Here is a 23,267-nt window from a genome sequence, read left to right on the forward strand (position 1 = left end):
GCGTGGATATTCCAGTCTCGGTACAACAACACGATATGATTTGCAGTCTGCAGAGATTCAACCCATAGACATATGGCTACAATGATGGCGTGGGTATTCCAGTCTCGGTACAACAAAACGATATGATTTGCAGTCTGCAGAGATTCAACCCATAGACATATGGCTACAATGATGGCGTGGGTATTCCAGTCTCGGTACAACAAAACGATATGATTTGCAGTCTGCAGAGATTCAACCCATAGACATATGGCTACAATGATGGCGTGGATATTCCAGTCTCGGTACAACAACACGATATGATTTGCAGTCTGCAGAGATTTCAACCCATAGACATATGGCTACAATGATGGCGTGGATATTCCAGTCTCGGTACAACAACACGATATGATTTGCAGTCTGCAGAGATTCAACCCATAGACATATGGCTACAATGATGGCGTGGGTATTCCAGTCTCGGTACAACAACACGATATGATTTGCAGTCTGCAGAGATTCAACCCATAGACATATGGCTACAATGATGGCGTGGGTATTCCAGTCTCGGTACAACAACACGATATGATTTGCAGTCTGCAGAGATTCAACCCATAGACATATGGCTACAATGATGGCGTGGATATTCCAGTCTCGGTACAACAACACGATATGATTTGCAGTCTGCAGAGATTTCAACCCATAGACATATGGCTACAATGATGGCGTGGGTATTCCAGTCTCGGTACAACAACACGATATGATTTGCAGTCTGCAGAGATTCAACCCATAGACATATGGCTACAATGATGGCGTGGGTATTCCAGTCTCGGTACAACAACACGATATGATTTGCAGTCTGCAGAGATTCAACCCATAGACATATGGCTACAATGATGGCGTATAGTCCATGGCTACAATGATCGTGGATATTCCAGTCTCGGTACAACAACACGATATGATTTGCAGTCTGCAGATTCAACCCATAGACATATGGCTACAATGATGGCGTGGGTATTCCAGTCTCGGTACAACAACACGATATGATTTGCAGTCTGCAGAGATTCAACCCATAGACATATGGCTACAATGATGGCGTGGGTATTCCAGTCTCGGTACAACAAAACGATATGATTTGCAGTCTGCAGAGATGTGAATTTCTGCATCACTATTACTACCATGAACGTCTATCCATCCGGGAGCAGGTGTCCGGTCAAATTCCTGTCAAGAGTTCAATCTGGTGCGCGAAAATTCATTTCCATAACCGGCCTTAGGAATGCGTAACTATAAGTTGCCGTGCGTGTAAGATTGCCAAAATGGCAATCCTTTCGGTGCCCAAACACTTTCGGGGTCAGTGTTACGGGATTTGATACTTCTCACAATGATTCCCATGATCACTTCTAACGGAAAACGCTTCTTCAATGACTTCTCACAATCACTGTCCATAAAGGGCGTTTGAAGACTTATTGAAGTCTTTAAGTAAGGGTACGTGATTGTATCTGCTATTAAAACATTATAATATGAAATAGAACGGCGTAAATGACGTTTTTAACACTGATTAAAATATATGATACGGTTTATTTTGATTTTAGTTTAGAATAATAACAGATAACATTAAATAATAATATATAATACATATTAAAAGCGTGTCACTATCTGTCCGTTTCGTTGTTCCGTTTGTACGATAACATGATACGTATCTCCCGGTAAAAAAGGTAAATGGTAGTTCGTCGTCTGTCTAACCGCCTGCGTGATAGATAACCTTTCGTACGCCCTGTCCGGTCCTTCGATACTCAATTTTTTTACAGTAATAATAGTATTATTTAATAATACTAAAAACTTATTTGATTAGTCTATCATAAAAATCGTCTGTTTAAGATGTGCGATAAAAGGATACCATGTATAAAATTCAAAAACTTCGTTTTTAAATAAAAAGTAATGCTAGTTTATCTTATAACAAACAGTTGTTAATGTATTCATTCTGCTGTTTAGCTTCTAATTGTTGTAGGAACAACTAAATTATTTGCGGCATACGGGAGGACATCCTCCTAGCTCGTGAGTATTAACCAGGGAGGATCATCCCTGGTATTGACGTCTATGAATTTATGGATTCATATACATTTCACTTGACCACACATAAGTGACGCCACACTGATTTTACTTTATTCTGACACTACATATGGAGATAATAAAGTGATATTGTGTCTAGATGGCGTTCACGAGCACGCTCCTGCCCCTGGCGGCCGTAAGTAACGGGCACTACGCGGCCTCCTCAGCAGATACCTCGGACTCCGGAGGGGACACGAGCGTCAGCGGTCGCAGTTCACGGCCCGGTCTGCGCACCGTCAGCCTGTGTCGGCGGCATCGGCATCAACCCTGCCTGGGCTTCTCGTTGAGAGGCGGCCGCGAGCATGGCACGGGCTTCTTCGTATCGGCCGTCGAAAAGGGCTCTGAAGCTCATCTGCAAGGACTGATGGTAAGTACATACTCACCACATATATTGCCTTAAAGAATAACTATATTTACATATTACACACCTCCATAACCCTTACTACCTGCCTGCTGTAGATCATCAACATATACCATGGCATGCAGAGACCATTTTTTTAAGGATCCGGCTGAAGTAAAATGGCCCTGAGTTTTTTCTCAAAATAAAAGTTTTAAAAACATGCAGTTGTTCACCTTAATATAATCATAGAGTTTGGGAGGTGTCTCATTTTAAAGATATAATTAATACATATGCAAATACTTTTTAGTTATTTTTGTAAATGTTGTAGTTGGAGCTTATATTGGTTACTGATAACTTACTTACATTAAAACATAAAACCAATATTTAATACTTTTACTTATTTATTTTTTTGTGAGGCCTTTTGATAGCAAGGCTATCTTCTTCAGACACATCACAAAAGGATGTGTATAAATAAAAGTGATGTGTCTGAAAAAGATAGCCTTGCTATCGAAAGGCCTCACAAAAAATAAAAGTATTTAAATACTATTGTGAACGTCTATCCATCTGAGTGTCCGGTCAAATTCCTGTCAAGAGTTCAATCTGGTGCGCGAAAATTCATTTCCATAACCGGCCATAACCGGCATTTCCATGTTTAGTTATGTTGAGGTTTGGGGAAAAATCTCAAGGTCAGTTCACTACAGCTGGCTCTAAAAGTATTGAAATAGTAATATGAAATATAATATATCATATCTTCATGGTAAAATAAAGAAAATAAATCTAAATACAACATAAAAGTGACATGTTAAAATATAACTATTTAAGTTATCTTTACCAATTCATAAGTAAAATTTGGACTCATTTTTTATTTTAGTATAAGCTGAGTTAAATAAGAATGAGTTAAAATGGTAAGTGCACATTGGGAACGCTGTCTAGTCAGAGGACAGCCGTACCATTAGGGCTGAGCGGGCATGCGAGAGCGCCTGGGATCAGCTAAGGTCGGTATTACCATTGAGTTAATAGTTACCAGAAGAGATGAATCATTCATATGAACGAGTTGTGCTGCAGTCCGTAATTAGTTTTGAGGTCCGCCGCTACACTGCAGGGTATGTTATGTGCATGATTGGTCCCTCCCATAACACTCACGAGCTTCCAAGAATAACAACCCCGCTATTTTAATATTTAATGGAAGTGTCATGCCGAGTGGCAGCACTGGTTTCATTCTGTCAGAGGTAGTCAGTGAAACAATCAAATTTATTACTTTAGGCTTTTCTGGGCCCTGTAATAATCTAAGGCTTTATCTACAAATAATATTAAAACATTACAATTACATCAAAATATAATTGTGTATGTACTCCAAAACTATTCACAACCTTTTAAAAGATATTAATGAGTATTGTACCAAACAGATCACTGACTCCTTATCTCTGTATTAAGTGAGTAATAATCATAGAACATAAGTCCTTTTACTCAGAGTAAGTAATATGATTGGTCATTATTATTCAATCGTTTTACTTATCAGTAGAGTATAGTGTGGCTAACTGACAGATAGCTTTCAAGTTTGTATTTTTACATTAAGGAATGTGTCCAAGAGAAGTGTTATCGGAAACCTCTACCATACTTGGTCTACTGCATTTGTACCACTAATATCTACTATTTGTATGGTTATCTAAGAGAACTTAAGGTAAACATATTGAAAATTGTGTAATATCATGTAGCACATCTTGCATCTGCATCTTGTAGCACACAAGAAGAAACACATTACAATACTGAATACATCAGGGCAATTACAAACCCCCCCCCCTTTTGAAGGTAAGAACAAACCCTGTTTAATTTCTGTAATTTATTTTTTGACTGAATAACTTTATGCTTATAATATGTGTTCTTTTTAGGGAGATTAGTAAATTATAAGCATTTGATCTGTATTTAGAATTTTCTCTTGGTATGTACAAAACCAGTAGTTGACTACCATTTTTTAGTCAGATTAGATTCCATATCATTGCTTCTATTTTATGAAAATAATAAACTTAAAATAATACATTACTTAACTTGTATATCTGTATTTTTTTTAAACTCCTCTAACTAGTTGTTGTTGGTCAAAATCTCTGACAACTACTTGGTAAACTGTGTGGGCCAAGGCTATCGAATCAGTCAAATGTACGAAACAATACAAAATAGACCATTTAGTCTCCTTCCCCCAAAAATTTCAGAATCACCTTCGTAAAACTAGAGCCATCTACACCGTTTTATAGCCTTATGCAATTTGATGTAGTAATCAATAGTAAATCAGTGAGTGGTTAAAAGGCTAAGTGACTCACTTCTATAAAAATAATATATATATATATATATATATATATATATATATATGTGTGTGTGTACTATCAATAATAACAATGAAATATGTGCTTCAATATATTAGTCTTTTATGTATATTTATGTATGTAAGAAAGAATAAGATTGACTAGAGTTTAAATTGATTAAGTTGTGCTCTTATCAACGTTAATGTATTTTTTATTTTAACGTTAATTTTAGTTAAATATAGTAATAAACTTTCAATATACCGCACATCAAGTCCTTTTCAGAGAAAACCAGACTGTTATCAGACCTTTCCTTGTTTATTGTTTAGTTTTATCTAACCACGCAACTTGTTAATGTGGTTAGATTATATTCCTTAATAATCTTGTTTGTAAAGTCTATATTTTTTCGGAATAAATCTCATTATCTCAATATATATTAACAATAAAATTAGCATGATATTTTATTTAAGTTGTTATTTTTAACAGGTCTCAGAATATTAACCCATATAAACCTGAGACTTTGAGACATACTTACAGTGTGATAAACACTCCATAAATAAGGAGGTTAAAAATAAATAAAACTTTGATTAGCTGTAACTTTTGTGTAATAACCAAACATAGTTTTTAAATAAAATTTCTAAATGTTATTTTTCTATAAAATGTTTTAAAATGTTATAAAACATGCATATGTTTAAATTTGCTCATGGGCTACAAACTTCATTATTTATTAATTTTTTGTTTCAAATTATTTAACACAGTTTTTTCTTTTAGTTGTTGCTCTTAATTGTAAATAGTATTTAAGATATTGTGAGACCTTGCTGAGTGCGTAATTTCTGACATACCATTAATAATAATGATGTTTTATACACAACTCAAATAAAAATATTAAATTGAAAACTGCAAAGCAGTTTATATTTTTGTTGGAAGTAGGAGAGAAGTTATAAAAGACTAAATTTGTGTTCTAAAGTCATTACTTGTTCCTGTTACATTGTAGAGATAAAAAAGTGCTTTATCCTTTTACCACCAGAGTTCTGTCTTTCTTGGCTTTAGAGCCTGTTATAACAGTTAAATAGTATGGACATAGAAATAAGAATTATGATTGTAAAAAACTGTACTACTAAACCAATATTTTAACAATAAAATTGGATTCAATAGGTTTGTCATTTTAATTTTATTATGATAATTTTGTATTGATATGAAAATTTTACAGTTCAAAGATATTATCAGATGAAGCACAAGCATAATGCCATTAGAAGTTGATGAACAAAGTCTTATATTAATGAAAACTCAGTTTAATTTTAAAGTTTCTCACTTAAATATTTGTCCAAGGCAAGCGCAGAACATATTTTGTGTAAAACAATTCAGGACCAAGCTGACCTTTCCAAATAATAGATTGTTAATGTTATGGAAAGGTCAGAGTATCATCTATCAAGTGGCTCTGTTTGATAGTGACCTTGGTTGATTGTAGGTCGGAGATCAAATTATCCGAGTCAATGGTCTACCTGTCGAAGACGCTACCCACAGGGAGGTACTCAACTTGATACAGACTCAAAACACTGTGACTTTTAAAGTCAGATGTGAGTATTGCATGTTCATTATGCTATTCGGCTTTAGTTAAACAGTATCCATTGATGCAGCTTTAATACAAATTTTTATGTGCTGATTTTGTTTTTGTCATAACTTACTTTTGTTATTATACATGTCTAATTTCAATAAAGATTAATTCACAAAAAAAACCTTGTTTCAAAGAGACTCGAAACCAGACCACTTGCTGCGCAATGTTACTACAGCACCAACAAGTACTTTTGAAATTGATTTAAATGGTATATGGCCATTTCAGTTATTAAAATATATTTAATACGTGTAATATAATTATATGTGTGTGTTTGTCGTTTAAATTATGTGTGTGTATATTCTTTATCACTAAAAGTACAAGTTCCGTCGGAGTAAGTACTTTTTGTGATTTAATCTTCAAATTAGGCTATTGCCGTTTATATAAATTTAATGAATGTTAAAAGTAGTTTGACAGGTATTTGGTCTTTCAGTTATATGTTAGTTTGGCTATTTAAACACATGTGTGACAGAAATGGTTAAATACAATATAACTAAATTTTAAAAAGTAAGTGTTCCATGGTGTAGTGGTAACATACTCGCCTGGCAAGTGGGAGATCTGGGTTCAAATCTTGACGGAAGAAGTACTTTTTTTATTCAATCTTTATTTTAATTATATATATATATTTATTATTGTATATATAATTAAAATATAATTAGGATATGTTTACTGTTAATTATTTGCTTGTATACACCTTTTTTGTATCCTTTTTAGAAACCAAAATTTAGTCGAAATATTAAAGGATTATATGAAGTCTTATTCTTTTATTGTTTACACATACACAAACACACACACACTATTAAAAATTACATGTTTGAGATGTTTAAGAACCATTTTGTGAGTGTTTAAAAGTGTAATAAAAAACAAATGACAATTGCTTAGTGAAATATTAGTACTGTGTCTAAACTCAGTAATAAAACTTTCATGTAAATTATCGACATAAGTAGAAAAATAATTGAATATTACGAAAACAATAACATAGTAGACAACCAAGCAGGTCGTATGTGGATTGCTTTACATCTTCTAACCATTGCAGATAAAGTATTCAAACTTTACACATTGATACTATACAGAAATATCTACCTTTCAATACAAATTTATTTTTATCGTATCAGGGAACAACCCACAAAGTCGAGTAGTATATACATGAAATTATAGGTCTCCAAGGTAACACTATATCCCAAATTTTACCTTGGTTAAAATATGACATCTTATTTTATTCCTTATAGCCAGTGTTGATTATCAGAGTTTTACTATTGCAACTAATTCCAAGAATGATAACCAAACTATTTTAAACAATTTTATACCGGGTGAGTTTTTTAAACTGATCCAATAGCTAACTTTTTAATTACACGACTTAGCACCACACTTTAAATTTGGAACTTGCTCAATTTTAAGTTTCACTCAGGAATATACTTTCAAATTTTTTGAAGATGGCAGCCATTTTCCAATATGGTGGCCAACTTTAAAATCTTTTATGGAACACCCTGTATTTTATGTTATTTTTAGATTCTACTCTAAAAAATAAAACATTTTTGCAATTTAGTTTTTTAATATCTCTAATGGTTCAGAAGCTACGTGGACTGGAAGTTTTCATCAACAGTTGCATGAATTATTAAAGCATGTTTAATCAATGTTAGTTTTATGTGTTGTTGGTTTTTTTTTTATGTGTGTAGTTTTTGTATGTCCTTTGATATTAGACATATTTTACGCTGAGCATTAATCATTTTGCTTTGATAATCATCTAACTTTTCAACTAAAATATTTGTTAAAAAAAGATTTGAGATAAAAAAAGATTTCAGAAGCAGCGACTTAGATAGAAGCAAACATATTTAAAGAATACATATTTTATTGAACACAATAAAAAATTGTCTGAAAAATTATTATTGCAATAGCAATACCAAAACAAAGGACTAGTTCTAATAGCTTAGTAACTTTACAAGTTCAAATCAAATGTTCCAAGTGCTGCCCTTCTGCCTCAATGCACTTTCTGAGTCGTTCCACATGCACTCTTTGTACCCTTATTAAAACGTCTTCGCCAATTGAGCTGCACTTGTTGCGTATCCTTTCACGTATGTCTTCGGGAGTTGTATGGGACGTGCGGTACACCTTATCCTTTATGGCTCCTAACAGAAAAAAATCCAAAAGATTTTCAGGTGATCGAGGAGGCCACGCTACCGGCCCACCTCTACCTATCCATCGCTCTTGAAATCCCTCACTCACCGCATTTCGGGCAGCTTATGCGTAATGCGGAGGGGCGCCATCTTTCTGATACCAACGTGGTGTTCAGGGTTTGAATAGGAACATCATCCAATAGGACATGGAGAGTTTCTCTGATAAATTCAGCATACTGCGGACCGTTGAGGTTTCTATCAAAAAAGTGGGGACCAATAATCTTACTGCCTAGAATGCCACACCACACGTTAAGCGACCATCGCCTCTGATGATCTGCGGTGTGCATCTAGTGAGGATTAGTAGCAGACAAATAGAGCATGTTGTGCCTGTTTACCTCACCAGTACTCACAAATGTCGCCTCATCGGAGAAGAGAACCATTCCTAAAAACATGGGATTATTTTCAAATTCCAGTAGCAACCAATTGCACAATTGCAACCTATGGAGAAAGTCTGCATCCAATAACTCTTGATGTAAACTAATTTTAAAAGGATGAAATTTGTGCCGTTTTAATATGTTTACAATGGAAGTTTGACTTACTCCTAATCCATTACTTATTTCACGAGTTGAATATGAGGCCAGTCATACACTGATGCTAAAAACATCAATTTCAGCTTCTTCTTTTGTAACTCGCTTTGCACGTTGGCGCTTTCGAGGAGCCAAAGATCCTGTAGATCGGGCTTGTTTTTCAAGACAAGCAAACGCACTACATGATGGATGTGGTCTATCAGGATACCTAGCAGCATACAAATTTGCAGCATCGCGTTTGTTCTTGTAACACTCACCAAATATTAACAACATATCCACCTTTTCATCGAACGCCATAACTTCCAAGAATCAGGTTTGAATTTGATTAGAAATTGACAGCTGGATAGTGACAAAATGCAACAATTAGATTTGTAAACAATGCTGCCAACCCAAATACAGTATGGAACTAAAATACAAATAGTCATATTTGTCAAAATATTACTTAATAATTAATCCACGTAGCTCCTGAACCATTAGAGACATTGAAAAACTCTCAAGTGCAAAAAGGTTTTATTTTTTAGAGTAGAATCTAAAAAAAAATCATAAAATACAGGGTGTTCCATAAAAGATTTTAAAGTTGACCACCATATTGGAAAATGGCGGCCATGTTCAAAAAATTTGAAAGTGTATTCCTGAATGAAACATAAAATTGAGCAAGTTCCAAATTTAAAGTGTGGTGCTAAGCTGTGTAATTAAAAAGTTAGCTATTGGATCACTTTAAAAAACTCACCCGGTATTTGTAAATTCACTCCCAATTTTGTTTAGATTGAATATTTGAGGTTTGAGCACACAATCTGGTTTTTTGAAATCGTTAGAGAAATAACCCCTCCCCCCCACTTAAAAAAGAGCATTATTTTTACTTTTGGTGGACGTCAAAATGGAAGGGTAACAAAAGGGTTAAAACTATTAAATGACATTTTTGTCCCAGATCCTATTTTTCTTAGTTTGAAACACTTAAAATGAACTGTCAGTATGTTAAATCATCATCAACTAACCATGTTCGGATCCCTAAAGTAACGAATTTCAGTTTCTTTAGCTAGTTGTCTGATGGTGCACACCTAATGTACTGTTCGCCAACAACACAGTGCAAGTTGTCTCTTGGTCCCTAGACTATAACTACATTTTATTTATGATTGTGTTATAATAATAAAAAATTACTCCATAAACACTAACAAAATGTTTTGTTTTCAGCTGTTGGAATGATTCCTGTCAAAGAGTAAGTAGTCAGCAGATTGAGTTAGTAAAATTATATAAATTGGAGCAGCATATGCGATGTCTGACTGAATAAGATTTTCCTTTTCCTCCAACAATAATTAATTATTTTATTTTTATCTATAACTTAGTTCATTAACTATTCAATATTATATCTTATTTAAAGTCAAATGTAAGTTAATAAAATTATCACAGTAATAATTTTCTTCAATTTATTAGCCTAACACAGTGATTAGGTTTATCATTCCAGAGATCCAGGTTGGATTTTGGCTTTATTTTCATTGTATTGTATTAACTAACTGTCAGAGTCCAGCTTGAATTAATTGAGCTTATTAGATTAAATACTAAGAACAGTATTGCAAATAATAAAACACAATCAAATACATAAGTGACATGTTATGGATAAAATCCTAGTGAAGCAAATTAAGTGTTATTTAGTAAAATTGTGTGGAACATTAAAATTAAGTTACTGTACTCTATTATTACATTTACTGTATTCCTCCTAAAAAATTAAAACGGCAAAAAATTATAATTCACAAAAATTAGTTGTTAGTTATATATTCAACAACAAATATATAAAAAAGTATTTCTTTAATTGTAGAGTACAGTTACTTTTAAACTTTTAGTTGTATATTTATAGAAAGGATACTATCATTAGTTGTCAAGTTCTAATTTATTGAATTAAGTATAATTGATCAAGTACAAAATAGTGATATGATGTATATATGTCTGTTCTCAGCAGCTACAATGACTCTCTGACGTGGAGGCTGGTGGAACCGGAACCTGGAGGGGCACCAGAACCTCCAGACATCACCTCCTCCTCGGGATTTCCTAACGTGCACCTCTACATCAATGTTGCTCCAAAAGCTAAACTTGGTTGTGGGTAGGTAGACTATTTTTAGCTACTACTCTCAAGTAGCTCTTATATTTTTGTTACTGGCAATACCTGGAAAGTATTATTGTCAAAAAATACAAACTTTATTATTTTAAAAATATCATCTGAACCAATTTTTCTTGTATGTTAGAAAGCTACATGGTACATTATACATTAGCCAACATATTTACAATGATTAAATTATCAACATACCCCAGTTCTCTTCCTTGGCCATTATCTTCTTTTTAATTACAAAGTATGGTACAAACAGCATATAATACTGTTAGTTGCATAATATTTTAGCAGGTGTCTGATATTTCAAGTACAAAATTAGTATTATTTTTCTTATATGATTTCTCAATCACTGTACTTTGCCTTACTGTATACTCTGAAGAAAAGCCCCTGGTACTATGCTTCTCACATGATTCCTAAATGACTGTACTTTGTGTCACTGGATACCCTGAAGGAGAGCACCTGGTACTGTGCTTCTAACATGATTCCTAAATTAATGCACTTTGCTCACAGGATAATGAACAGGAAAGGAAAGCCCCTGTCCAGGTTCAGTTCTGGTACCTAGGATGGCCTCTGGGCTTTTCTCCTTGTCTTGTGGCAGCTTCTGAGCAACAGGCTCAATGGCTGACCGGTCGCCTGGAACACTTTGGTTGGTATGTCGCTGAGAGCCACTGCTTCTTGGAAGAGACGGGTGAGGGTGGTCAGCTGCGCGGCTATCTTGGTCAAGGCTGCTGCTGCTTCCGCGTCGGCTGCCGTCACCTCCGCTTGTTGTGACGGAGTACCTGGGGTGATTGGCCATTCCAGTTTCTGCCTAGGCGTCGCTCTGGGCCTCTGTGTGGCTGGAAGGTCAACCACAGATGGCGGTGAGCGAAGCAGTCAATTCGCTGGGTTCCGAGGTTTCCTCCAGTGCCTCTTCTTCTGCGGTGTGTAATCCTTAGCTTTGCTCTCCTGGTCAGAGGCGTCTAGGGTGACGTCCCGGTCTGGTCACTTAGCCTGCTGGACCGCTGGTCGTCTTGCCACTGGCTTGTCTAGCCTGGACTTGCGGCCCAGTTTAACAGCTGCCACTCTAGCCTCCTTATGGACTGTACACACACGGTAGCTGGCACTGTGATCACCACCACAGTTTTAGCATACCCCTGGTGCAACGTTTCTTATATAACTCGTACATTATTGTGCTTTGCCTTATTGAATACCCTGAAGGAGTGTCCCTGGTGGTTCTAGCCTGTTCCATTCTAAGCAGGCAGTGAGAATACTCTTCTTCATATGTATGATTGCAGAAACATTTAACATTAAAGGGACCCCCACCTCCTTCAACAATTATCCTCCGAACTAAACTAGACCTAGATCAATCCTTTAATCCAATATATCTTGATATTTGTATTTATTGATGGGCTGCTTCTATGCTTCCCTTACATTACTAACACCAATGTAATTGAAACATTGTTTTTACTATATCCTGTGTAGGCAGGTATAAATCAGCCAGAAGTGAAGCCTTCTGAGACAATATTTCCTTAATTTGGTTTTCCAAGAAGTTTTTCACAAACAATTGATCTATTATTTTATAGAATAAATGTAAATCACTTATTGCTTAACTTACAATATAATGTAAGTGGAAGTTTGCATTCTTAATACAGCTACTAACTTATGATTTATCAGATTTCAGGGCCCCAAAACATTAATCTTTTAACTTAAAGTCCAATTATTCTGAAATGGGTCAGGAAATTTCAATGTCTTTCCTGTGACCATTCCTTATTTTCAGGAGTGTGTGTGTGTATTAGGTAATTTAACATATTGACTGCAGCAGATGCACACTGATGTTATCGTAGCTATCCTAAGTCGATATATGGCTTGTGTCACAGTGAATGTGTTAAAAAAAGATAAGCAATGGCTATTATGTACCTGTAATTCAATACAATATCACATGCAAAGCTCGGGTAACTTTTAGTTAATAATAAAACCATCAATTCTAACTTCTTAGTTTTAAGGACCTATGTATGAAAAAATGCTATGGTAATTGTTCCATAGGAAAATAGAATGTTCATTTACATTATTTTTTTAGAGTTCTCTTTATAACCAGTAGCTATTGTGTTATAGCTTCTTCTTACTAAGTATTTAGTATTTATGTGTAATGCAAATGATTAAGATATTAAATTTATTATTCATAGCTACATAAATCTTTAGATATTCAAACACTAGAGATACAAATTTACATGATTATAGCAGTAAATAAGAGCCTTTAGAAAAAGTCCTTGTCAATGGTGTTTTCAGAATCTGCAAGGGACCTGAGTGGAAGCCAGGGATATTTGTACAGTTCACCAAAGAGAACAGCCTGGCGAGGAACGCAGGACTGAGGCCTGGAGACCAGATCATTCAATGTAACAACGTTGTGTTTACCCCAGACACACCGTTTACAGAGGTACTACTCCTTTTATTATTCTTATAAATTGTAAAGAACATGGATAACATTTAGTGATTACAGTTAATACGATGATATAGCGACAAATGATAGCTCTTGTAGTATTGTTTAGTATTCTACCTTTCTGCTTTGTACTTTTACTAAATATATTTATATCTCTGCACAGACCTAGTAGGTCAGAGGATAGAAAAAGAAAATTAAGAAAGAGATTCTGTAAAATTCATTTAATTCACTCTTACGTTGCTGTCTAAAATTCAGCATTGTAATAAAACACAGATTGTGCCTGTAATAAAGTATGTTCAAGGGCATGTGAACTAGTCATAGTCAAAGGTACATGAGTGGATCTTTTCTCTTTAAAAATTTCAGGTTAAAACAGTCCAGCCAGTTGTGGCAGGAGATCAGAGCCCTGAGATTTAGTAATACAAGATACTTTTGATAGTTCGGCCAGTAGTGTGGCAGGAGATCAGATCACTGAGATTTAGTCATACAAGATACTTTTGACAGTTAAGAACTGCTGTGTGTTGCAGGCTGTATCTGTGATGAGGAGTACAGGCATATTGGAACTAGTCATACAGAAGGGTGCAGGAATGGATCTGTTCCCTGGGGAAAGTTCAGGTTACAACAGTTTGGCCAGTAGTGTGGCAGGAGATCAGAGCCCTGAGATTTAGTCATACAAGATACTTTTGATAGTTAAGAACTGCTGTGTGTTACAGGCTGTATCTGTGCTGAGGAGTACAGGAGTGTTGGAACTAGTCATACAGAAGGGTGCAGGAGTGGATCTGTTCCCTGGGGAAAGTTCAGGTTACAACAGTTCTGCCAGTAGTGTGGCAGGAGATCAGAGCCCAGAAACCTGGCCACACAAGAGGCTATCAATTGTCAAGGAGGAGTCTGTCATTGATTCTGACAGGTACAGTTCAAATTGTACAACATTTTTATGTGTAGGTATCAGCCATAACTAAAGAAAACTACTGTGCCATTATGTACACAATGTTGGTGATTACACTAGAAAGTTTTGTTATGTGTATGGCTTCAATAATAAATACACACCACCACTGGCTACTGTGCGAGCCGTAGCCTGTTAAAATCATGAACCATCATCCTAAATTATTGCAATCACATAATTTCCTGAATAATGCCCATTGGGAATAATTATTAATAACATCTGAGTGTCTTGGATAAGTACCTGTTCCTCTCCATTCGGCTTTGTGTCTTGTGTTATACTCACTGTAAGTCTTGAACGAGGTAAAACCACATAATATGAAACTAATAGAATTATTGAATCAATAGGCGTATCGAAAATTATAGCTGATTTGCTATTTGTATCGCATCAACTCTATTTTTAAGGAGTGACTTGATATGTAAAATCTGATAATAATGATCATGATAAGATAATAAGAAATTCAATTCTAACCTTGTATCTCTATTTAAGGCTTATCCACTGTTTTTTGGACTCATTTACTTATTTTCCGTAAATATAATAAAATCCTGTTTATTTTACATAGTGAGCTGAAATCCAGGAAAAAATATTTTGCTTGCCATAACTCACTAACAAAGCATTTCCGGACCCATATTTATATGAACTTTTTAAAATTATTTTCACATGTAGAATGAACTCTCACAATTTCTGCATATCTTCGTGAATCACTCTGTATTTATTGGTCAAATTTAATATTTTGCAATACTTTGACATATTCAATTTTAATTTTAATATTCACCATGGCTTTACGTAAACATCTCTATTGACAAACTTGCCCCACTACAATGGTTTCATGTGAATGTGAGAATGTGATCTATCAGCAGTAGTCAGAACCATTTCAAGCAGTTATTTGCCTCACTAGATAAGACGACAAACCATTTTATCTTTCTAGCGTCACTACAATGTATAGTTTGTTTTATTCAGCTAGGTTTTAACCAAACAGATGATTTACATGTTTCAACATTATAAAATGAGTTGTTCACTGCTGTTTGAGATAACTTAGATTTACATTGTTTTTCACTATACAGTTTTAAAATATAATTGTTTTAGTACGTCAGGATTATAGTAAGAGTCTCAAATGTTTTTATATTTAATAAGTGCAAATTAGCATGCTACAAGAGTCATAGTTGGATGGGCTGTGTAGACCTAGGCTAGTTATGAAACGTTAGTTACTATTTCATAAAGTTTAATCAGTTTAAAACAATCACAATGTAACAGATGTTTTTATTAATTATAAATTTGTTTCGGTTATGGTTTTAATATTTTTTAAAAGTTACCTTGAATAAATGGCAAGTAACAATGACTGGGTAGTTGACTTACCATGTCAGTGACGGTAAGCTGAATAACTCCCGCGGCTGGCAGTTGATGGGCTCATGAAAACTCTTATGCTGCAAACTAATTTAGCATCACTTTTTGTTACGTAGTAAGTTTTAGTATTATTTATTTTCAGTATTACTGAATAGAATTAAATAAAATAATTTTGATTGTACAAGGATAAATCTTTCATAAGAAAGTAAATGCGACTTGTAGGATAAATCAAATTGTTAGTGCAACTTTAAAGATTAACACAATTAAATTGTCCAATTAACATTGTTAAAAGAAATGTATGAATTGTGTTACAGCAGACTGACATGTAGTGAGCTCAACCGACCAGGAGGTGGAGAGAGATACAAAGACTCGGACAGGATGGTACCTTCAGGTCATCATCCCGTCAAGCCACAAACATCAGGTTAGCTAGAATTGTGTTATGTTTTATTTTTTTGAATAGGGTTGTAGAAAAATATTGTTTTTTCACCTATATATTTTTCTGAGTAAAATATAAGTAAATGAGTAGATTTTAACTTATATGTAATTATTATGAACCCTTTTTATTAACGGTTTGGTTCTTATATTAAAATATATGAAAATAAAAAAAAAATGTTTCCATGTGGGTGTCCAGAAAGTAACCAACTTTGTTGTAAAAACTAACTTATAGACAGAATCTCTACTTAATTTTCTACATACTGAGGCCACCTGCCACAATGGTTGACAAGTGATTTGTTATTAATTATTTTAGCAATTAATTCTAATTTTCTCTGCTTCCAAACAATCATTGACACGTTGTGACATCAACTTGCACAATCTTACTATACTAAGTTTCATAGTTAATATAAAGAAACAAACATTAATATTGTTTTACATAGTTTTGAATGAATTCTTAAGGCAAATTTCTTCTACTGGTATTTTAATAAAAATTATATTTGAATTTCAGATGGTGCATGTACAGTAATTCGTGTCGGACCTGATATGGAAACATATCAAGATAATGAACTCAATCCTTGCAGTAAGGTAAATATAATACCACATAACTTTATTGTTATTGAATGTTATGAATGTAACTATTTACAAATATATTAATTTGATTTGAAAGATTAAGTTAATGATGACTTGAAAACATGTTAAGTATACAAAAATGCAATACATAAATACACAGTATAAAGATAAGGACATCTTAGTGGATCAATTTTTCACACACTATCGAGTGGTGTAACAAGAAATTTGCAAGATCTGTGATATTATACTTGCTAGGATATATTGTAACAGTCATTTCACTCCATTCATGTATTCTTGAACTAAAACTGAACTTAACATTTAATACGAAACAATATTATCTCATAAATATGTCATATTAGGTTTTGTTGTAACAAAACAATAAATATATTAATAAAAGAAACTAAATTTACAAATTTAAAACTTGTTATACAAAAACTAAACGATTTAATAAAACTAATAATTTAATGTAAAACATTATTTAAAAAGTTTGGTAAAAGAGAACATTTGTAGACATGAATAATCATGAATAATTTGTTCATTAGATAAAGAACTCGTCTTTACCAACATTAAACATTTAAAAATGTTTAGTATTGTTAATATCTGTAAACCTTTAAATAAGGGCTTACATGAGTTTCTCATTGAAAAACCATCATTAATCTAATATGCTTCTTTTGAACCTTAATAATTGTTTTTGATTCTGAGTTGATGCCACATAGTTCAATTTCATATTACATAATAAATAAAAATTAACTGTAGCAAACTATTAATTTAGTTTTTTTGGATCATTTACATTATGTAGAATTATTGATATCAGGTACCTTTTTACCTTAGATAGTAAAATTATTACACCTCACCAAAAATTCTTCTGTATTTCATTCACACTATTCAATGGTACTATTGAACTATTCATTAAAACTTGTAAAATATTGTCATCAGCACTGAACTAATATACTGTTGTTTTATTAATTCCTAATATAACAGATACTATTATAATTCTCTTGGAAATGGCTGTGTACTCTTGACTATGCTACGTGTTTACAGTTGGCTGAGATCTGTATGGTTTCACAGCAGCTTGAGACCAAAACAACGACAGTGCTTGTAGAAGTACATCAGAGTGAGGATGAAGAAACTGTTCATAACCAGGCAAGTCATGCTTTAAGTGATTATCAAATAATGTAGCTGATTTGGTAATAACCAATCTACTGTTCAGTCAGCAGTTATTGAGTTTTAAGATAAAAATAATTTTGTGTAAAATGTTCTAAATTTGTGTCTGGACCTTTTTATATGGTTTTTCAGTATTTTTAAATAGCACTAATTTCCAGTAACAAACTAAATAATAACTAATAATAAAAAAATAATCTTTTTTTTGCCAAAAAACAAGTACAAAACAGTACATTTTTCGTATACAAGTACACAACACATTTTTTTACAATACCATGAGTTCAAAATATAACAATAAAAAGGGTAGAAATAAATTAACACAATAACAATATAAATAAATATAAGGCAAAAATAAATAGGAATCCCCTAGGCAAAGCCTGAGCTGGGATCTCCATCACTTGTTTTTAAACAAAAAGAATGAAACGGCTAGCAGCGAAACGTAACACATAGTTTAAAAATTATGTATGAAAAAGAGATTGATTAAAAAAACATACTGTGCCATTGAATGGAAATTATTTCTTTGTAACTTCAATGGTAAAAATCTCCTTCACCAACATACCAAGTAATTATATTTACAATTCAAAGAAATAAAAAGACACTAAAGAGATAGTGACAAATACCAGTAAGCAAACAAATAGATGTACCAAAAACACATAGGAAATTCAGGCAAGAAAGTAAGTGCAAGCGATTCAAAATGTTTCAAGACTCAACCTACTTTACTATTTTTAATATTTTATCGACAGCTTCTTGTTCAAAAAGCCATTTTTTTTCAATTTTTTCAAAAACTCTCTCTGTGTTGTGAAGTCGCCAATTTTATAACTAATTATGTTAAATAATCGTGGTGCAAAACTACTGTAAAATATTTGATGTATATTTAAATTTGATTTAGGCACACTAACGACTTGGTACCGCCTAAGATTGTAACTAGGCTGTCTTGTTATTGAAAAAAGCAGAGCTTCTAATGTAAAACATTTTTAGGACTTTAAAAATGTATAAATACCGTAGAGGAAGAATTTTCATCTCAACAAACAGTGGCCAAGTATGTTCAAACCTTGTCTTTTTCGAAATAAGTCTGATGAATCTTTTTTGAAAAATTACTATCGGATATAAGGTAGTACTGTATGTCCCACCCCAGCATGTGATACCATAGCTTATCCTGGATCCTACAAGAGCGTGATATACATTGACTAAAATTTTGTTAGACCCACACAACTGATTTAATAGGTAAAACTTTCTCAAACTGAAATAAAGCTCTTTTTTTAATTTTGAAATATGGTTTTTCCAGGTCAATTGGATAAATCAATGATTAAACCTAAATATTTCATATTATTGACTTGCTGTAATTCCAAACAGTCACAATCAGGAACAAGCGGAACAAGGCATTTAGTTTCATGAAATTTAAGTGGGAAATTAAATTTGGAGTCGAATCTCAGACTGAATAACATGAACTTAGTTTTTTCGCTTAATATCATAAAGTTTTTGTAAAACCATAACCTTAGGAAAAATAAATCTTTTGACATTGATTGGTTAAAGCGAATTTAAGTCATGGTTTGCATAAACAAAAGCAGTGTCATCGGCAAACGCAACCAATTTACCATTAAAACAACCATTACAAAGATCATTGACATAAATTAAAAAAAGTATTGGTCCCAAAAACAGAACCTGCGGAACACCAAATTCAATTTTCCCTGATCTCCCATGACGCCACCAATGTTTTACCCTTTGTTCTCTCCCCGTGAGATAACTAGAAAACCAGTCAAGTGGTAAACCTCTAATACCAGCCAGCCATAACTTATGAAGTAAAATTTCATGATCAATCGTGTCGAAAGCTTTTGTAATATCAATGAACAATGCAGATACCTTTTTACTATTATTAATTGGCTCGTAAACTGATTCCATGAATGAAAGTAAGGCATCCTCAGTAGACATACCCTCTCGAAACCCAAAACTGATTATTACTAAAGAATTTGTTTTTATTAAGAAATGAAAGTAACTGCTTTTTAACAACCTTTTCCAATATTTTTGAAAAAAACTGAGAGCAAAGAAATTGGTCGGTAACAGTTTGGCTGTGTAGGGTCCCCACGTTTGAAGATTGGAACTACTATTGCACTTTTTAAGCATCTAGGAAATTCCCCTGTCATAAGAACTGAAGTTATAGAGATATGTTAATATCGGAAATAATACTGGGAGATATTTTTTTTATCATCGTTGGACTGACCTTGTCAAATCCTGGTGATTTGTTGTTTTTCAGACTAGAAATAAAATGAAGAAACATCCTCACTTAAAATAGGTTGCATAAAAAAAGATTTAAGATTGATGCGTTGATTGAATACGTTGTCGAAAACCCGTGTGCTGCGCTAGATTCGATTGATCTATTTGACCTCTCAACTTCCGAGGGCATTTAAAAAATGTGAATTGAATTCATTGGCGATAAGTTTAGGTTCGCGTATAATACAAGATTCCCCCAACGACCTCCCCTTATTACAGTATTTTTTGTATTTTCACCAATTAGTTCGTTAACTATTTTCCATTGTGACTTAACTCAAATAACTCAAAAGTTATGACATTATTAACTGATCCTGTTTAATTGGTATTTAAGAAATGGAGGTTTACAATAAATATTGAATTCTGATCTGCAGTGTAATACAGTAAACCAATCTTTTGGGCCACATTATGATTCATAATGAACGTTAAAAAAATAGTTCTGAATAAAGTAGAATATTTTATTACTAATCACTTTTGATGGTTTGGATGAGTTCTATAAATGGGAAAACATTGCTTTGGTCCATGTTACGAGGGTTATCCAGAAAGTAACATCTGTTTATGCATAGGACCAGAAGCAGTTGGGTAGCACTGTTATGTTGACTTCGGTATTTACAGTGAGTGATTTAGTTCACTTCTAACTTTGCAAGGCAGAACATCATTCAAGGTTACGTGTTGTCCAATGTAACCTTGAAACATAAATGCCATTCTTTGTGTAAAGTTTGTTATTGATGATGGAAGGTTTGAAAGGATAATAGGATTTCGGACATTAGCTATCATTGCCACTTGTCAACGTGCAGGACTGCCACTAAAAAAAGAAGGAAAAAGAGAAAGAAAATATTAAACATACCAGAAGACTGCTTGGAGTCCAGACAGGAGAAAATCTGAAATCGTTATAAATGCTATAATAGAAAATCCCACCTAGTGTGTGATGTAAGATTTCTTGGGGCGAAAAATCATTCAGCAGCTGAAATTCATTGTGAATTGATTGTGGCTTTTGGCATAAACAATATATGAGTGACAGTTTTGTCTGTCAATGGGTGTAATAACAAAAATGAAAGAAGAAACATTCATAATGAAGAAAGGAGCTGTAAGCCTTCTCTTGTCAGTGATAACCTATTGATAGAATTGAATAAAAAAGTTTGTGAGAACACATTTGGTTCAAAATTTTAGAACTTTCCAATCATTTTCCTGAAATTTTTTGTCTTTTATACAAGATAATGACAGAAAAACTAAGCATATGTGAACCCTGAGATAAAACAGTAGTCAATGCAGTAGACACACCACTTTTTAAAGGAAGCCCATATAACTTTGTAAACATAGCTACAATTTTTAAGGGAATTAAAGGAATCTTACTTGATGATTTTATGAATCGTGGTAAGACCATCCATCACTTCTGAAGACTTCTGTGATACTTAAAATGACTAAAAGAGTGATCCACACATGATGTTGGGTTTGTACATGACAGTGCTTGCCCTCACAAAGCTGAAATAAAAAAAAGAAAGTTTTTGCCAAGTTTAAATGGGGCGTTTATTTTATCATTCTCCATTCAGCTCAGACTTGGTTCCTAGCAAGATTCGCCAGTTCCTGAACATGGAGCAGTGGCTTGCATATCAGTGGTTTCGCCAATGTTGAAGAAGAGCTTCATAATGCGTGAAAGGTTGGCTACATTTACAGATGACAAATCTTTTTGCAGAGGATATTTCAAAGACTGCCTAAAGATATTACAAGTGCCTGAATCTGTTTGGCAGTTATGAAAAAACTGAAAAAAGTAATAGTTTTCAGATGTATATTAATAACATTTTTGTTTCCTTCACTGGTTTACTTTTTATTTCAAAATGGAGGTTACTTTCGGGACAACCCTAATATGTTATGGCTATCTCCTCAATTTATTTGTAAAATCACCATATTATCTTTTATTTCATACCATTTACCCTTGTTGTTTCTGAACCCATGTAAAACCACTTGGAAGCCCTATTCTGGGGTTCAAAATAAAACTTATTTTTCTAAACAAATGTTTCTGCATATCCCATGGATTTCGATACCATAATGTAAATATTAAGGATACTGTTTTTAGGTATTAGCAACTAAACAATTTAAATCTTTGATAGCAGTGGTTTTAAAACTTGTAATTTTTAAGATGGAGGTTCTTTCAATGCCAATACCATTTTAATAGACCACATTAAATGTTTTTATGGGTAAACATTCCAAACCCACATACATGCAAATGTTTATTGACCTCCCTACGAATTAAACCTATGACCTCTCAGTTATAGAACTGCATGCAGCCTTACCCCACCAATACGGTTAAGGTCAAAGGGTGAATATCTAATATTTTGATCATTTTGTTATATTGCTGTGTCCTGTAGCTTATGATGCCACCATACATAAGATTAGAAATGCTTGATTAAAATTCAAATGCCCAGTTTCTCTTCAACATTTAAGAATAATATTCTAACTTTGAAGTTGTAATTGTATTAATTGTGATCATTACATCTATAATGTCCAATATTGGCAAATGTACTGTCAATACTATGAGTCAAGTGCTTCAGAGATTTGGAGCGCATTAATTGTTTCTTTCATTACTGAACATTATGGTCATATCTAAGGCCAGTCAACAATTGATAGTGACAACTGTACTCAGGAACTTACATACATTCAATACATTATTGTTCTTAGTAAATGACATTGATCGGCACATAACAAAAAAATAAAACAAAGAAGTGATACTAATCAACTGTTATTTTCTTTTACAGAGTGATTCAAGCCTCTGTCAGTTAACCAATAGTTCATCAGTTAGTTCCTTCTCAAGCAGTGGTGCTAACAGTCTTTGTAGTGCAATCAGTCAAGAGCTGCAGAGGCGATCTGAGGTCAGTATAAATAAATGTTTTAAACCTTAGTAAAGTAATAAGAGTTCTGAAGGCAAATAAAATCTCAAAGTAACGGAGAGGTGGCAGGAGATGCGCTGATAATAATGTTCACATTTTTATCCCATCAAGAGTTGAATATATG

At 33.6% G+C, this 23,267-nt stretch overlaps 1 protein-coding gene across 5 annotated transcripts in view; it reads left to right on the forward strand.

The window, feature by feature from the left end:
* Positions 1-23,267, forward strand: part of LOC124362804 — a 134,989-nt gene that overhangs the window by 63,206 nt on the left and 48,516 nt on the right. For 4 of the 5 annotated variants that reach the window (XM_046817619.1, XM_046817616.1, XM_046817620.1 and 1 more), the window contains exons 2-11: positions 2,183-2,449; positions 6,185-6,293; positions 10,221-10,245; positions 10,981-11,124; positions 13,396-13,543; positions 14,257-14,450; positions 16,142-16,248; positions 16,771-16,847; positions 17,874-17,975; positions 23,012-23,125. In XM_046817619.1, coding sequence (XP_046673575.1) covers positions 2,183-2,449; positions 6,185-6,293; positions 10,221-10,245; positions 10,981-11,124; positions 13,396-13,543; positions 14,257-14,450; positions 16,142-16,248; positions 16,771-16,847; positions 17,874-17,975; positions 23,012-23,125 — 1,287 coding nt within the window. The remainder of the gene's footprint in view (positions 1-2,182; positions 2,450-6,184; positions 6,294-10,220; positions 10,246-10,980; positions 11,125-13,395; positions 13,544-14,256; positions 14,451-16,141; positions 16,249-16,770; positions 16,848-17,873; positions 17,976-23,011; positions 23,126-23,267) is intronic. The other variant, XM_046817618.1, reaches the window with a different exon arrangement.

Source organism: Homalodisca vitripennis, chromosome 5 (assembly GCF_021130785.1).
Source record: "Homalodisca vitripennis isolate AUS2020 chromosome 5, UT_GWSS_2.1, whole genome shotgun sequence".
Taxonomy (NCBI): Eukaryota; Metazoa; Arthropoda; class Insecta; order Hemiptera; family Cicadellidae; genus Homalodisca; species Homalodisca vitripennis.